General features: G+C 39.1%; 4 protein-coding genes and 1 non-coding gene across 8 annotated transcripts; 3 read left to right on the top strand and 2 right to left on the bottom strand.

Annotated features, from left to right (window-relative positions):
* Positions 1 to 118: 118 nt before the first annotated feature.
* On the top strand, positions 119 to 2,293 carry LOC135937840 (apolipoprotein D-like). Its single transcript, XM_065481113.1, has 4 exons — positions 119 to 418; positions 1,248 to 1,375; positions 1,679 to 1,884; positions 1,942 to 2,293. Exons 1-4 carry the CDS (start codon positions 296 to 298, stop codon positions 2,070 to 2,072), a joined length of 588 nt encoding a protein of 195 aa, XP_065337185.1. The 5' UTR covers positions 119 to 295; the 3' UTR covers positions 2,073 to 2,293.
* A 20-nt stretch (positions 2,294 to 2,313) lies between these two features.
* Acph-1 (Acid phosphatase 1) lies at positions 2,314 to 6,316 on the bottom strand. Its single transcript, XM_065481106.1, has 9 exons — positions 6,162 to 6,316; positions 5,724 to 5,827; positions 5,566 to 5,667; positions 5,283 to 5,516; positions 5,038 to 5,223; positions 4,856 to 4,979; positions 2,760 to 2,971; positions 2,507 to 2,708; positions 2,314 to 2,453 (listed from the first exon to the last, which is right to left on the bottom strand). The coding sequence occupies exons 2-9, from the start codon at positions 5,820 to 5,822 to the stop codon at positions 2,326 to 2,328; spliced, it is 1,287 nt and encodes a 428-aa protein (XP_065337178.1). The 5' UTR covers positions 5,823 to 5,827; positions 6,162 to 6,316; the 3' UTR covers positions 2,314 to 2,325.
* Positions 6,317 to 6,339: 23 nt separating this feature from the next.
* On the top strand, positions 6,340 to 8,701 carry LOC135937836 (tRNA modification GTPase GTPBP3, mitochondrial). Its single transcript, XM_065481105.1, has 7 exons — positions 6,340 to 6,565; positions 6,680 to 6,856; positions 6,909 to 7,198; positions 7,253 to 7,469; positions 7,671 to 8,005; positions 8,304 to 8,395; positions 8,450 to 8,701. The coding sequence occupies exons 1-7, from the start codon at positions 6,493 to 6,495 to the stop codon at positions 8,685 to 8,687; spliced, it is 1,422 nt and encodes a 473-aa protein (XP_065337177.1). The 5' UTR covers positions 6,340 to 6,492; the 3' UTR covers positions 8,688 to 8,701.
* Positions 8,702 to 8,705: 4 nt separating this feature from the next.
* On the bottom strand, positions 8,706 to 11,320 carry CycK (cyclin K). 4 transcript variants are annotated; one of them, XM_065481107.1, is made up of 6 exons: positions 10,942 to 11,320; positions 10,747 to 10,890; positions 10,423 to 10,604; positions 10,193 to 10,365; positions 9,129 to 9,266; positions 8,706 to 9,074 (listed from the first exon to the last, which is right to left on the bottom strand). In XM_065481107.1, exons 1-6 carry the CDS (start codon positions 11,158 to 11,160, stop codon positions 8,770 to 8,772), a joined length of 1,161 nt encoding a protein of 386 aa, XP_065337179.1. In that variant the 5' UTR covers positions 11,161 to 11,320; the 3' UTR covers positions 8,706 to 8,769. The 4 variants fall into 4 exon arrangements, with proteins under 4 accessions (XP_065337179.1, XP_065337181.1, XP_065337180.1 ...); XM_065481109.1 differs by having other exon boundaries at positions 10,423 to 10,586; positions 10,942 to 11,315; XM_065481108.1 differs by having other exon boundaries at positions 10,747 to 10,887; positions 10,942 to 11,315.
* A 408-nt stretch (positions 11,321 to 11,728) lies between these two features.
* On the top strand, positions 11,729 to 11,801 carry TRNAM-CAU (transfer RNA methionine (anticodon CAU)). Its single transcript has one exon. It is a non-coding gene; the product is annotated as a tRNA-Met (tRNA).
* Positions 11,802 to 13,561: the final 1,760 nt, after the last annotated feature.

Raw genomic sequence — 13,561 nt, 5'->3', positions numbered from 1 at the left:
GTTGCTACCAACTAGGAGTTTAACAAACGAACGCTTCTGATTGGTTTATAATCCTCAACAATCAATTCGGAGAATTCATTAATCGCCAGCAGAGGGTATTGTGTGACAGGAGACGTTTTACGCACTATTATCGTCACAATTAGAGCCATTCAGAAAGATGAATCATTGCTGCCAGTCTTACCAGCGCACTTGACGCACTACTCGGGACGCTGTTCAGTATTGGTGAAGAACCGCTGCCGCCTTATACTTATTGACACTTCTTGTCTCTGCGGTCTTGGAAGTCGACTGTCTCAGGATGTCTTCTTATTGCTACTTGTTGCTCTTGCTGGCCACCTTCTCTGCCGTCGTTACGGCACAACGACCTTCTTTCGGACGGTGTCCATCGATGAACAATCTGCCAGCAGTTGAACTTCATAAGGTAGCTTTATAAAAATAAATTAGTCCCTATGTAAATTACTGAAATGACAACGATCGAGGTCACTGCTGGCCTTCCGCATGCTAAACCAGGTACATATCATAAATATTTTTTGAATTAAGCACATTTTCCCCATTCTTCCCATTCTTCTGGACTCTAAGCAGACAAAATTATTGTTATATTGCAGCTGCCTAAATTTATTAATTTGACCTTGATATTTTTTAAACCTCTAATCCTTCACCATATTTTTTAATTTTCGCAAATTGTCTGTACAGAAAACCTCTGTCTTGTTTCTTTCTATTCAATTTTGCAAAATATTTGCTCTTGTTTCTAATTAATAAAGAAGTATTTTATCAAATTGTATTTTTTGAAGGATATTGTACTAATAGAAAAATCATGTGCAATAATTTTATGAAAACAGGAAAAGGAAATTGTGAAATAATCCATTTCCTAAGAAATGTACAATCATAAACTGACTCAGGCTCAACCGGCATTTTTAATAATGAATTTGCCTCGAGCGTTATGTTTTTGACTCGTTTTTGTATTATAGTTTTTTTTCGTGTTGGGCACTCTATAAAACAACTCGCTTCCAATTAATTAGACACTCACTCAACACATACTCAAAATTCCTAGTAATAGCGTTTATAAAAGCTTCAATTTCAAACGAGAATTCCCTCAGGGAAAACGTTAAATTAAAAGACAAAAACTTTCTGTAATGAGAATGTAGGCAATTATCAATTTCCTGCTATACAGCATCCGTCCGTTTTAAATTAATATCACATGTTATCACCACTTCTGCGCTCCACTGAAACGAGTAACCTTGCTTTTGCAGCTGAAAGGTCAATGGTATGAAGTCGAAAGAAGCTTCTACATGTTTGAATTGCACCGCAAATGCATCGGCGTCTACATTCAGCCCCAAGGGAAAGTTGCCAAGCTCACGACCACCTTCAAAAACAGGATGTAAGTAGTTCATTTTTGGGTTAATGAAATTTATTATATTTTAAAGAATGCCACTTGAGAAATAATTATTATTCCATTGTTGAAAAACTCCCTATTCTAAAACTCCTAAACTGTCATCTAATTAATATGAAAATTGCTTAAAATATTTTCATCCAATTTCTTTTTTACGTAACTTCAATTTTCTAATTGTTGACTGCGTAAACTCCAAGCATCTTGTTGCCATGCCCGGCGTGAAATTTCCAAGATAAATAAAAAATATGTTATTCTCAAACAAAAACTGCAAATTTTAAAACCCGTTCTCAGCACCGACAACAGTGGAACGGACCAGGCCACAGCCACTCAGTACGGAAACAACTCGCCTAAGCTTCGTCTGATTGTCGAAGGATCCATGTCTGATCCGATCAGGAGAGTGCTTCCTGGCTCTGGTGATTACTTCATTCTTACTACCGACTATGACAACTACGCGGTCATCTACAGCTGCTCCAACATGGCTTCGTTATTGCACGCAGGTTCGTCCTTCTATAATTGATTTTGAAATGCGTTTAGCTAATATTTTAATCCAATAGACCTCGTCTGGGTGTTGTCGAGGGAGCGGGAACTGTCTCCCAAATTCAGAGTCGACATTTACGACGCTATGATCAAGCATGGGCTTAAAAGTGATATCCTCACCCTGACAAACCAGAAGGATTGCTCGTAAATGGTGTCATTATAAAGAAAAGTCGTATTCTTATTATGTGTTACCAGTCGAATCTCGATTTTTACACCTTTTTAGAATCTCAATTGACTATACCATGGGTTGCTGCTTTTATTATTATAATTGTATGTTCACATTCCATTCAGAAAAGAGTATTATGGCGCCAAAGCTAGTTTTGTTCTTATTGGGTAATAATAAAAGAATTTTTTATAACATCCAAAAAATATATGGCAGTTTTATTGACTGGACAAAAAACTTAAGAAAACGAATCGATACTCAAAGGCGAATATCTGTAGTTATTCCTGCTGCGCTGCTGCATGAACGCAACCGCCAGAACCAGCACGCTGATGAGTAGAAGAACAACTATGCCAGACCCGATCACAACTGCAAACAAAAATGCTAAATAAAAACAAACAGCAGTGTCAATAAAAATTTACCTGTTATAGAGAGATTGCGAAGCAAAGTCGCCTCGTCAGAGGCTAGGAATGTTTGCTCAGCGCCAAGCTGGCACTCGGCATTCCAGTCTTCAGGTATCATTGGGGACGTCAGCTTCACGAAATCATCCAGGGGGCAGCGGAAAGCGCAGCCAGGTAGGGAGAGCTTGTAAGGGTCTCGGTCCGTTTCATTTTTGTACAATATCTGGTGGGAATATAGTTAAGAAATGGAAAGCAGGACCAAGAGATGTACTACCGTAACGAAATATTTCTCAGGGGGTAGCTTGTGCAGCTCCAGTAGGATGGACGAAGTGTAGGGTGGATTCTGGGCGTCAAAAAGGCCGAGGGTCATCAGGATATTGGCCACAGTGGTGTCGTGCGCCGAGTAGAGAAACAATTTCCGGTCAGGGGTCAGCGTCTTGTCCACCTTTTGCTTCATGTGGTTCACAATTTCACCAATAAGCGGGCCTGTGTGCAACAAGAGGAAGGGGATTTGAGTTTTTGAGGCGAAACTCTTAACTTAAGAGTTTAAGAGAGCAACCCTGGGTACGTTCAGCTCTAACATGCAATTTTTTTTACCTCAAACGCGTAGACTTTCATGTAATTAGAAGATGAGAAACATTAATATCTAGCATGATCCCGGAGTTAACAAGCCAAACATAAGTGTGGCGCCTCACGGGAGTTTCCATGTCAAATATTTTAAAAGCAGAGAAATTGCTATCCAATGGTGATGAAATTTAGAGAGCAGACCCCCCTTGACCAGACAGATCAATAGATAATGTAATTATTACATTTCTGACAAAATCTTGCATTTTTTTACCATTTTTAAGTATGATACCAGCTAACGTTTCATAGCTCATCAACAAATTATAAAATATTTTGGAAAAAATTGTAACTTTTTACCAGTTTTGCACAGTATTTTGGCTATTAAACTTACAATATTGTTAAACTAACTAAAACGTTAAAAGTTATGATTGAAAATTTCAAAATTAACATAAAAATTTTGAAATAAGAATACAACAGCAAATTTTATTAGCTTTATGAACATGTATTGTGCAAGTTGCTATTAAATTTCTTTAATGTTACAGGCAGCTGAAGTCTCCTCTGTGATAAAATCTTCAATAATTTTGGAAAGTAAAAATGACCCATCCCATCAATTGATTCGTCTTGTCAAAATACCAAAAACCGTCACGATTAAAAATATTTTTTTAAATTTGATTTTTAAGTTTTTCCAAGAAATTTATCCACTCCAAAACTCGAACAAACTGCTAGATTGCCACTGCTAGAAACTTTGGACTGGTGGTCCATGCAAACATCACAAAATAGAACACATTTGAGGAAAAATTGCTCGTAAGAGTGGAAAGGACCCAGGGGGTTGTCAGATGTGTTTAAATGTTATTAAAAAAGCAGAATATAGGGGACAAATATAAAAATAATTTTCGTTGCGTAAGCAGATTTATTTCAAGGCAGTGGAATTTTAATAGAATATAAGAGGTAAAAATATATCGATTTTTATAGGTTATTCAGGATGAATAAGCGAAAACTGCTAATTCAGCACCTGTTAAAATTATAAATAAATAAAAATAAATCTCTGGTCTGAGAGATAAGTAAATCCATGATTAATCTAACTATTCTATCTGTATTAAAATAAATAATAAAAACAAATATAAGTAAAGAGAACGATATCAAAATTGATATTGTCTCTGCAGTGTTACTGTTGTACAGGTAAGAAAATTTCTTTTTTCTAAGAGGTTTATTTCCCAAATTAAAATCCTAAAAGGTTGACACTGATCTATTCCATAAATTACCTAGGGGATAAAATTTGAATTTCAGCTTTGAATATATATTTAAATTCGTTTTGAAACCACTCAAAAATTGACATGAAATTTGGCGTCAACGAATCTAAATTCATTAATGAAAGGAACTTCTAGAATTTCAAAAAGTTGTTCTCATTCTCAAAGTACAGGAAAATGCTGCATACCACAATAAATAAAAACGCTTCTTTTTCACTGAGAGATGCATTTCAGTCCATAATAAATTTGATAACTCTTTTCTAGGTCAGATTTCCTCATTCCTCAGCTTTGGAATTTGTTACTCAAGACGCAAAAATAGATCAGATTTAACAGCCTCGACAATTGTGTTGAGTTACAACATTCCGTCAGTTCACATGAATATTAAAATAATGAGCAGGAAACACTGAAAGCATCTCAGATAAAGATACTAAACTTGCACTTGAAATAGCATTACTAAAATAGCAATATTTCACAAATATGTATGACACATAAAAGCATTCGCTTAAACAATTTAAAAATTAAATATTTCAAGATTAAAAATTAATTAAAAATGCATTACCTCCTTTCAACCTCTGCAATTCTGTGGTGTAGGCGTTCAAAGTAAAGCTTAGCCTCGACAACTCTTGCATGCGATCTGGGTAAACCTTTTTAGTCCACTCTGGCAGCTTGAGATTTTTCAATTGCTGAGTGAACAATAATAATTTAATCAGCAGTCAATTGGACTCTTCAATAAATATTTACCTCAATCCACAGAGTGTTGAAGATGTACTGCACATTTATAGGGTCTTGCACCTCTTTTCCTGTGTGCTCAGTTAAGTAGTCGTACAGATCCTGATACTGAGCCTTTATCTTCTTCATAAAATCAGACTCCATAAGGTTTTTGAACTCTAAATCATATCTTGGACAGGGATGCTTCATTGACACCAACTATGATACAAATTAAATTTAATCTTTCGTTATGACTATTAAATTTACAATAAACTCACATTGTCAAGATTTTCAGGGACGGTGTGAACAGGGATGGGAGACCACTTCAGGTCAGGCGACCAGGGTTTGACTGGAGGGAAGAATCCTGCTAAGTTACTTTCAGCGCTCATGAGCGTCCGGTCGACATCTGTACTCCTCACCAAGACATCATTGTAATTATATTTTTTCGGTAGAAGTGAGTCATATCTTTTGCGGAAATATTGGCCCAGCTTAAAATGCTGCTCCTTGCCGACCTATAAAAAAATCAAAGTGCCTCCAGAAAAGTAAATATTTTTAAATTACATCTGTGAGTTGTCCCAGCCCTTCTGGCCAGTAAACAGAGACGTTGCGGTATGGATCTGTGGGATACGGCTCAACTGGTGTCCTATCGCCATGACGAAAAATCTGAGGGTTTGAATTGGTGTTAGAGGAAATTTAAAATGGGATTATGGCACTATTACAATATTAGTGAGTATGACAGTGGACGGGTCATCGACGTTTTGGTCCTGAGCCAATGAACTTGCTAGAGTTATTACCACGATGATCAGCCATGATGGCATTTTGCCTGAAAAATAGTAAAGCTGCCACTTTAATGGTCGATTTGTTTCTAAAGAAAATAAAATACGATGAGCAATCAATTTAAAAACGGAAAAAACAAATATGTTGCTCAATTATTGAATACATACCTAAGTACCAATACTATACAACCTAGTGACAGTATGTAATCAAAATAATAAAATAAGTACATATTAGCTGATTATATTCTTTCGGCCTCTACGGAGTGATAAGATTTGATTTGCAGAAAAATCACTGCCTTCAGCACTTTGCAATATAAAAAGCAGATCTGATTGCGCAAGTTTACACTCATTACAGTCCATATTTCAAGAGGAAACACTCACCTTAAACGTTCCGAGTGCCACCCGAGCTCATAAAAACGAAGGGAACCCCTCGTCCTTGAGTAACACAGAGCAACACACCCCCAGAAATCAGGAATGAGGGTGGAAAGTGATGACGTTCTCCAATTTTTACACCCTTTGCACAGTACCACTACTTGCAGCAATGAATCATGTTCGAGACGAAAACCATAACAAAGGCAACCAATCGAAAGGCTGGAAAAGGACGAAATAGGGGCGTAGCTGATGCATGCTCAGACTGCTGACTGTAGCGCGATATTTTTACAGGCTGTAAAGACTCTGGTTTTGTTGAAGCGTTTATTTAAACTTGAGAAAAATGATGTCCGGTGGTCCTAAATTTTTCAAGTCCTTCCACAGACTTTATACGACAATTTTTGCTCTTTCTTCAGGTTATTTTAATTTTGAGTTTAGAATGAGACCAATTTGGGTTTAAAGATGATGGCATTGATGGCTCGCATTATATTAAATACATAATATGTAATATTAAAATTTATTTATTGCAGGCCAGGGAAAGTGTGGAGTAGCAGTAATTCGAGTGTCTGGCTCAAAATCTGTGGACGTTTTGAAAAGTTTGACAGGATTGCAGAAGCCCCCACCTGCACGAACTGCGCTTTTGAAAAAATTGCGGCATCCTGTTTCAGGACACACAATAGACAAAGGACTTATTTTGTACTTCCCACGTATGAAATCTGAAACTTAGTCCATAATATCAAAATTTTCATTTCAATGCAGGTCCACACAGTTTTACTGGCGAAGATGTCGTCGAATTTCACGTACACGGAGGAAGGGCTGTGGTGTCCGCTATGTTGTCTGCCGTGGGACAAATACCAGACTGCTTCCCTGCTCAGCCAGGGGATTTCACAAAACGCGCTTTTTACGCTGGAAAGATGGACCTGACAGCCGTGGAGGGTCTCGCAGACTTGCTGTCGGCTGAAACTGAGGCTCAACGTAAGCAGGCCCTGCTTCAAATGGAGGGACACTTGGGAAAATTATATAACGAGTGGGCTCAAACTCTTGTGAAGGTTTTTTAATATACATTGTTTGATGAATCTTTCATAATTTATTGAATAATACAGTGCATGGCACATGTGGAAGCTTACATCGACTTTTCTGAGGACGACAATATAGAAGATGGTGTCTTGGAAGCTGTTGAAAAGAAGTTAAAAGTCCTGGCAGAGGAAATTAAAAGTCATTTGAGTGATGGACGACGTGGGGAAATTCTCAGATCTGGAGTGCAGGTCTCGATTGTTGGTGAACCAAATGTGGGGAAAAGCAGTCTTCTAAATACGCTAGGTAAGACTTCAAAAAATAAAATCAGAAAATATCGAAACTATTAGAATAATGGTTTTTTATCCTAAGAGACTGTTAGCAATTATGCTTTATATTAAAACTGGAATGGTTTTTTATGACCAAGTAATTCATTAAAGACACTAAAAATTGCAAAACTAACAGTTGATATATTTAAAACTGAAGTTTTTCTTATAACTATTGCAGCTCAGAGGCCAGCAGCGATTGTGACGTCACAAGCTGGCACAACAAGGGATCTTGTGCGAGTTTCCATGGACCTGGGCGGTTTTCCAGTTCAACTCTGTGATACGGCTGGACTACGGGAGGCCAGTGATGAAGTGGAAAAAGAGGGAATACATAGGGCAAAGGCTGCAGCCGCGAAAGCTGACCTTCTTTTACTGGTTGCCTCTGCACCGCTACTCCCCAAAGTTCCTTTGGAACAAGCCCTGCAAGACTATTTGAAAACTTGCGGCCTCAATATTAATTTGGAAGACTGCATCGTGGTTTTAAATAAATCAGATTTAATTCCAGATAAAATCAAGGCAAGTGTTTCTATAAACAAGTTGTGTTAAGATTTTAAATAGGAATAAATAAATCTCCAGGTGGAATGTAAACATTTTTCCCTGATAGATTGTACGGCTAGTATTGAATTATATAATTAAATAAACTTTGAGAATTTGATATTTCATAGCAGTAGTTCAACGCACAAGCTTGAGGTTTTATTTTTCTATTAAAAATCTGAAAAAATATGCTGCTGCGGTTAAGTGTTTATTCCATAATTTATTTTGTGTGTGAAATTAGGACAAGAGCAGTTTAGTTTAATTATTAAATTTATCACAGGAGCTGCCAGAAAATGTAATTCTAACTTCATGTGAAAGCGGGGAAGGAATCAGCCAGCTCTTAAACATATTGCAAAATAGACTAACTAGTCTGTGAGTATTTGGCCTATCATTCCGCCGCATTAATTTAAAACTTGATATTCACAGTTGTGGCGACCCATCGAGGGAATGCCCAACGATTACTCAAGCTAGACACCGAAGTTATCTTGAAACCTGTTTGGAATATTTGCACGAATACCAGCGGTCCCTGGAAGCAGAAAAAGACTTGGTAATTGCCGCGGAGCAATTGAGGCAGGCGCTGCGCCACCTGGGTATGCTGACGGGGAAGGTATCGACGGAACAGCTGCTGGATCTCATCTTTTCAGAGTTTTGCGTAGGGAAATAATCAATAAAATTAAATCAATATAAAATAAGTTTGAAAATTTATTCCTAGTTACTTATAAAACGCGACTCTCTGGATACACTAGTCATTTCTCATAGTAGGGCGGCTTAAAATAGGGTGCCTGACCAGGCAGAGTCGGTTGCTGGTGCGGCATGACGTAGTGCGAGAAGTGAAACGGGGGCGCCGCAGGCCCGGAGCCCATCAGGGGCGGAGGGTAAGGGTGGTGGTTCGGCGGTGGGTGTTGGTACATGTTGGGCGGCGGCACATTGGTTGGGGGCATACCCGGGGGTGGCCCCACCGGCGGCATGATGTGCGGCGGCGGCACCAACAGCTCAGGAGGCAGCTTGGCCTCATCTTTCACGTCCGCCATTTCTTCTTTCAGCATTTTGGCTGCAAATTGATTTGTAAGGGAATTGATTTTTTTTGTGAGGTTTTGGCTTTTACCTGAACCAGCTGGGTCAAGGCCTCTCTTCAAGGAGGGAGGGGGAATCGGCTTGATGGTCGACGCAGCCAGAGGTGGCGACACAGCCGGTGGAGTAACTTTCGGTTTTGAATAAAGATCCAGAACTTGGTGGCAAATATCTGCAAAAATTAAATACAAATATATATTTTAACTGAAAAGGTAAATAAATAAGCCTATTTTTTAAAGATTTCATGAAAAATCATAGGTTGCTACGTTTAAGCTGCTGAGGATTTTTTTAATCGTACAGCCTGGTGTGATGAGAATCAAGTTTTGTGCTCTAAAGTTTTAATTCTACATGTTAATCTGTGTAAAGAAGGTTTTTTAAAGTAATCCAAATTTCACAGTAAAATGATTATAGTTTAAAAAGGAGTTTTTGGCTATGGAAATGCCAAGCTGAATTGCATACTAAAAGAAAAACACATCCTGAAAGCTAATAAATATTAAAATTTCCAATAACCTCTTCATTGCTGGGTTGTATATTATTCTTAACACTGACTTTTTTACCTTTGTTTTTTCCAATCCCTTGGCCAAGAAATAAATTTGTATTATTTTTACACGCAAAAATCCAAATAAGCAGTTAAAGGTGGCTGTGACTAAATCGAGCTGCTTTGTAGTTATTATTTCGAAAATGGCGGAAATGTTATGCCTACTGTCCTACCCTCAATTCAGCCTAAATTTTCTTTTAAACTGTAAAACTAGTATTAGTTCAAACCACATCCCTTCCAGCTAAAACTTAGCATCCTAAAACATTTCTAGGGCTTAGTCAGGTGTCAGGTTTTTGGACCGTATTTTTGTCCAAGATTAATTTTATTTTGGCTTGCAAATGGTAAGCAATTTTTTTTCAATAAATATTAAATTTGCTAATTACTTACAAGAAAAAATATTATTCAAAAAGTTCCCTGCCAATGAAATATAGTCCGAATTAAAGTTTTAGTTTAGACCATTTATTCAATTTAAAAGCCGAGCAGTTTAAAAAATTTATGAAAACATTATGCGGAAATCTTTCTTAATGATTCAATAAAATTAAGGGTTACAAAAGACCTACCTTCCAAGAGATCCATTGTGATGTCCTCGACAAACAGGTCCCACCACCTAAGATGATGGATCTTGCGTCCAACCCACGATTCAACCTCAAATTTGCTAAGCTTGCTGGCAAGATACATGAGCGCGACTGCTAAGATCTCTGGCTCCCACTGCAGACTTAGGGTGGTGCAGAGGCTACAAAATATGCATTGCTATAGAAAAGGACAAAATGCACAACTCAATTCACCACACCTGTCATTAATGAACGTCCAGGCCATCTGGACCATTTTCTGCAATTTGACTTTGTCGCCCTGCAGGGCTTTGGCGTACTTCAACAGGTACTGGTAGGGATGCTCGATTTGCAGGTCGAATTTAATCGTCTGCAGCAGGATACGCTCCAGGGTCATCACCTCTTCCTGCCAATTAGATAAATACTGATTAGGGTAGGACTTTTGTAGAATGAAAAACAGTGCACTACTTGTCTCATTATCATACAATGTAAAATACAGTTTGGAATGTGCTAAAGAGAGGGAGATTAACTAGAATATTATTTTTTGCTGGATGATGCGTGCTTACAGTGTGCACCTTAGGATCTTCTCCGAACTGCATAAACTTTGACTCCGTCAAGAGACTGCGAGCCGTCCTAATTATATCCTTGCACTTCTTCGGAGTCTCCTCCACCTTGCCGGCCAAGAAAAGACAGCAACACGCTGTAACCTGCTATAAAATTTTAGTCCATAGTAGGGAGAACAAACAATTTTTGCAACTCACGTAGCGAGGAAAGGCTCTGAATGAGTGGAACATGTAAAAACGGTGGAAATAGACGACACCTGTGGCAATGGTGTTGTAGCCCAGGTCCATTTTGGTTCCTGTGTCGATGATGAAGCGGGCACCCTCCTTGCGGTACCGGCTCTCAGTGTCGAAGTCGATGCCATCCTGGATCGACGGCGTGTTGCGCAGCTCCTTCTTGTCGTAGTACCAGTAGGGCATGGTTCATCAACTTAATTCACACTGTAGGCGAAGAATTGTGGACAGCGGAACCCGTCCGAATCACAGAAACGAGGTTGTGGTCAGCGTGTTCCACTTCTGCCTTGAAAAACACAAAAATTTACTAACAATAAGTACATAAGTGCAGCCTGCAGCCGCTTGTTTGTTTACGCAGTCGCAAACCGAACGAATGATAAAAAGTAACAAGTAAACAAGCAGAGACGCCATATTTGTAAACAATATGATAATGCTTTCCCCAGTTTCCCCCTCGGTTTAACAGCGAAAAATGGCACCTATGCAGCGCTCTTAAAGTCTGTGACTTAACTGCTGCTGCCGGTACCGGAAGGTGGCGCCAATATTTGCTTCCTTGATACGGATTCTTTTAGAGTTAATAGTGTTAAGGATCGTGCAGAATTTTCTGAATTTCCATTTACTATGCGACATATTACTATTTCCCATTTTACTTCATAATTCATAATCAGTAATTTTTTCCATTTCGTTTTTAACTAATTAATCTTTCATAGTCATTTGCTATTCTATAAATAGGTATAAAATTCATCTTGTTAACATCGCCTCGGTAGCGCAGTAGGCAGCGCGTAAGTCTCATAATCTTAAGGTCGTGAGTTCGATCCTCACCCGGGGCACATTTTTTGGATTTAGATTATTGCATAATGGAAAAATTCTTTTTTTTTTAATTTTTCGTTGCCTACATAATTTTAATGCGGAAATTTGAATTTATACTATTTTTGAAAAACATGATAATATCCGTTACAGCAATATCTTACGAAACTAAACCTCACAAAGCAGGATAAATCGGATTTCGCGAAAATATTCTAGTACGCGCAGATACTACAATATTGCCCGTTGCCTGTTTTTAAGGCTTTGGCGTTTTATTATTATTCTGTATTTATTCTGGGTTAACAATAATACACAAGACCCGACGGGCCTACAAAAGAGGCCAAGTCGGGAATTGGCGCCTGGACAAATTAGAATAGCCGGGGTCGTCTCCGAAGGCGGGTTCAGGGCGCCGGTCCTCACTGCAATCTTGGTCCCACGTAGCCACCATCCACCAGGAGCCGCGAGGCCTGTTCGACTGATCAGAATGATAGCCAGGAACTTCGATGTCAGCTTGGGCTGGTTTTCTCAAAGTTGACTTGGCTGAGTTAGAAGCATGGTGAGCAGCCGGGCGTTAGCCAAGGCTTGACGCTCTTCCACGCTGGCCCCCAGCAACTCGTCAGGGAGATTTGGCGCTGGAACTCGATTTCACTCCCCCGGCCGGACTTCTTCGCAGACTTAAGAGCCACCCCTCGTCCGAAAATGAATTTCTTTCTTCAGGAGTGCCGGCTGTCGCTCGTTTGATGGCAAGGTTGAGGGCACGGCGGGGTCGACTCTGGGTCGTCCCAAGCCGAGATCCCTCGATGGTCGTTGCGGTGGCCGGTTTCTTGGACGGAGAGCCGCATCCTCCGGCTAAAGAGGACTCCTCTCCGCCAAGGCAGAGCCCCTCGGCGCGATTCTGCGATGTCGCGAGCGAAAATTCGCAGGGTGCCGTTGGCGAGCTACTCGGCGCTTGTTGGTCTTTGCCATTGTTGCTTGGATGGAATCGTACTCACTCGCCGGTCAGAACTTCAAAACCAGAATTTTGGGCCGAAATCTTGTTCCCCGGAAGAAATTTTTGACGTCGATCGATGCGGCGTGAAAAGCTGAGCAAGGAGATGCCAGTTTCTTCCAGTCAAAGTTCAACGTCGGGGCCAAAAGGGGAAAATTCTGAGGAGCGAATTTGAAGTCTTATTATTATTATTATTATTATTATTATTTGGTTTTTGAAGGAGTGAAGGGCTCTCTCTAAGTTGACGCCACCGCATTATTGATCATGAACTTATTTAGCTCACAATCAACAACGTAAACAGCTATGTATAGTTTTTGCAGAGACAGAAAAATATACACGATAACAAGCTGTTATGATCCGTTGAAGCTAGCTAGACGAGCAATTTTTTTCACTTTTAAGCCAGACACGCAATTTTAAAGTGGATATATGTTTTTTTATTCTAAAATAAACATAATATGTTTCTTGACGAAGTCACTTCACTTAAAAATTGTGATCTCAATCGTTCACAGTTAATGCATATTGGAAAATTTTGAAAAATATATTTGATACACCCTTACCTATAATATTCCCTACAAATTAGGAAGCAGCAAAAAATTTTCCCAGATTTGCCATTTAAATTTATGAGAAAATCGCTTGCTAATCTAGCAGTATGAGCACTGTGTCCCTCCTGAAAATCAGGATTATTTTTTTTCCAAATGGGAAATTTAGCTCATCATAATTCACACACTGTTAGATAGATCGTGACGAGAGGAATTTAATTCAAGCGAGAAAATAATTACCACACTGTTTAATTTTTCA

Source organism: Cloeon dipterum, chromosome 2 (genome assembly GCF_949628265.1).
Source record: "Cloeon dipterum chromosome 2, ieCloDipt1.1, whole genome shotgun sequence".
NCBI classification, from domain to species: Eukaryota; Metazoa; Arthropoda; class Insecta; order Ephemeroptera; family Baetidae; genus Cloeon; species Cloeon dipterum.
This window is presented reverse-complemented; position numbering and strand designations above follow the sequence as displayed.

Excerpts from the sequence above, each read along its gene's own strand:
- CycK (XM_065481107.1), bottom strand. The coding sequence starts at position 11,160 with ATGCCCTACTGGTACTACGACAAGAAGGAGCTGCGCAACACGCCGTCG. Across the intron at positions 9,267-10,192 it reads CACAATGGATCTCTTGGAAG|ATATTTGCCACCAAGTTCTG; the intron begins GTAGGTCTTTTG and ends TAATTTTTGCAG. Across the intron at positions 9,075-9,128 it reads CCTTGACCCAGCTGGTTCAG|CCAAAATGCTGAAAGAAGAA; the intron begins GTAAAAGCCAAA and ends ATCAATTTGCAG.
- LOC135937836 (XM_065481105.1), top strand. The coding sequence starts at position 6,493 with ATGATGTCCGGTGGTCCTAAATTTTTCAAGTCCTTCCACAGACTTTAT. Across the intron at positions 7,470-7,670 it reads CAGTCTTCTAAATACGCTAG|CTCAGAGGCCAGCAGCGATT; the intron begins GTAAGACTTCAA and ends TAACTATTGCAG. Across the intron at positions 8,396-8,449 it reads CAAAATAGACTAACTAGTCT|TTGTGGCGACCCATCGAGGG; the intron begins GTGAGTATTTGG and ends TGATATTCACAG.
- Acph-1 (XM_065481106.1), bottom strand. The coding sequence starts at position 5,822 with ATGCCATCATGGCTGATCATCGTGGTAATAACTCTAGCAAGTTCATTG. Across the intron at positions 5,517-5,565 it reads GGCTGGGACAACTCACAGAT|GTCGGCAAGGAGCAGCATTT; the intron begins GTAATTTAAAAA and ends ATTTTTTTATAG. Across the intron at positions 2,972-4,855 it reads ATTGCAGAGGTTGAAAGGAG|GCCCGCTTATTGGTGAAATT; the intron begins GTAATGCATTTT and ends TGTTGCACACAG.
- LOC135937840 (XM_065481113.1), top strand. The coding sequence starts at position 296 with ATGTCTTCTTATTGCTACTTGTTGCTCTTGCTGGCCACCTTCTCTGCC. Across the intron at positions 419-1,247 it reads CAGCAGTTGAACTTCATAAG|CTGAAAGGTCAATGGTATGA; the intron begins GTAGCTTTATAA and ends TTGCTTTTGCAG. Across the intron at positions 1,376-1,678 it reads ACCACCTTCAAAAACAGGAT|CACCGACAACAGTGGAACGG; the intron begins GTAAGTAGTTCA and ends ACCCGTTCTCAG.